Source organism: Geospiza fortis, unplaced genomic scaffold (assembly GCF_000277835.1).
Source record: "Geospiza fortis unplaced genomic scaffold, GeoFor_1.0 scaffold833, whole genome shotgun sequence".
NCBI classification, from domain to species: domain Eukaryota; kingdom Metazoa; phylum Chordata; class Aves; order Passeriformes; family Thraupidae; genus Geospiza; species Geospiza fortis.
The window spans coordinates 12,577-14,191 of NW_005054999.1; the positions used below are offsets into that span (position 1 = coordinate 12,577).

Below are 1,615 nucleotides of genomic sequence, written 5' to 3' on the forward strand. Positions count from 1 at the left end.
GGAGCCCGGCACTGCCTGAGGCAGCCAGGCTGGCCTGCAGCCTCCTGCCAGCCCCAGGAGCTCCCACTCCCAACCCCATGTGTTCCCAACCCCATACGCTCCCATTCCTAACCCCATGAGCTCTCAGCCCTATGAGTTCCAATTCCCTGCCCCAGGAGCTCCCGTTCCCATGAGCTTCCATTCCCAACCCCATCAACTTAAACTCCCAACTGCCATGAGTTCCCAACCCCATGAACTCCCACTCCCAACCCCATGGGCTCCAACTCCCAACCCCATGTGTTCCCAACTCCATGAGCCCCCAATCCCATGAGTTCCCATTCCCAACCCCATGAGCTCCCATTGCCAACCCCATAAATTCCCATTCCCAACCCCATGATTTCCCAATTCCATGAGTTTCCAGTCCCATAATTTCCCACTCCCAACCCCATTAGTTCCCATTCCCAATCCCATGAGCTCCCTATCCCATGAGTTCCCATTCCCAATTCCATAAACTCCCATTCCCAACCCCATAAATTCCTACTCCCAACCCCATGAACTCCCATTCCCAGCTCCATAAATTCCAATTCCCAATCCCATTAACTCCCAATCTTATGAACTCCCTCTCCCAGCCCCATGAGTTCCCATTCCCAATCCCATGAACTCCCATTCCCAGCCCCACGAGTTCCCAATCCCAATCCCATGAGTTCAAATTCTCAACCCCATGAGCTCCCAACCCCATGAGCTCCCATTCCCAACCCCATAAATTCCCATTCCCAACACCCATGAGTTCCCAATTCCATGAGATCCTAATCCCATGAGCTCCCATTCCCAACCCCATAAATTCCCATTCCCAACACCCATGAGTTCCCAATTCCATGAGATCCTAATCCCATGAGCTCCCATTCCCAACACCATGAACTTCCAACCCCATAAATTCCCATTCCCAACCCCATAAATTCCCATTCCCAACCCCATAAATTCCCATTCTCAATCCCATGAGTTTCCAACCCCATGAGCTCCCATTCCCAACCCCATAAATTCCCATTCCCAATCCCATCTCATTCCCAACCCCATGAGTTCCCACTCCCAACCCCAAATCCCCCTTTCCTCCCAGAGACCGACACCACAGAGCTCAACATTTACAAGAAGCCCCCGATCTACCGGCAGAAAGGTGAGTGGTGGGGAGGGGGATCCATCCCACGGGATGGGGCACCCCGGGAACGCCCCCTCACCCCCGCTGTGCCCCCAGACCACCATTCCAGTGCCCACCACGGGAAGCATCTCATCGAGGACCTGATCATCGAATCCTCCAAATTCCCGGCGGCGCAGCCCCCGGATCCCAACCAGCCCGCCAAGATCGAGACCGACTACTGGCCCTGCCCGCCCTCGCTGGCCGTCGTGGGTAGGTGGGACCAGGGGGGTCTTCCCTGCTGGAGACCCCAGGGGAGGCTGGGAATGGCTGGAACGTCCCTTTGTCCCTTTTCCCGCAGAGACGGAGTGGAGGAGGCGGATGGCGTCCAAGAGAGGCGAGGAGGAGGATGAGGATCTGACGGAGGAGATGAAGAACCTGCGGGAGCTCCAGAGGCAGGAGCTGAGCAAGGTCAGGGGCGGGGTGGGAGTTCTGGGGGGCTGGGGG

The 1,615-nt window shown here is 56.7% G+C and overlaps 1 protein-coding gene across 1 annotated transcript in view; it reads left to right on the forward strand.

Annotated features, from left to right (window-relative positions):
• DMTN (dematin actin binding protein) overlaps positions 1–1,615 on the forward strand; it is a 12,065-nt gene that overhangs the window by 5,633 nt on the left and 4,817 nt on the right. The window contains exons 4-6 of the mRNA XM_031065664.1: positions 1,057–1,150; positions 1,229–1,381; positions 1,470–1,579. Coding sequence (XP_030921524.1) covers positions 1,057–1,150; positions 1,229–1,381; positions 1,470–1,579 — 357 coding nt within the window. The remainder of the gene's footprint in view (positions 1–1,056; positions 1,151–1,228; positions 1,382–1,469; positions 1,580–1,615) is intronic.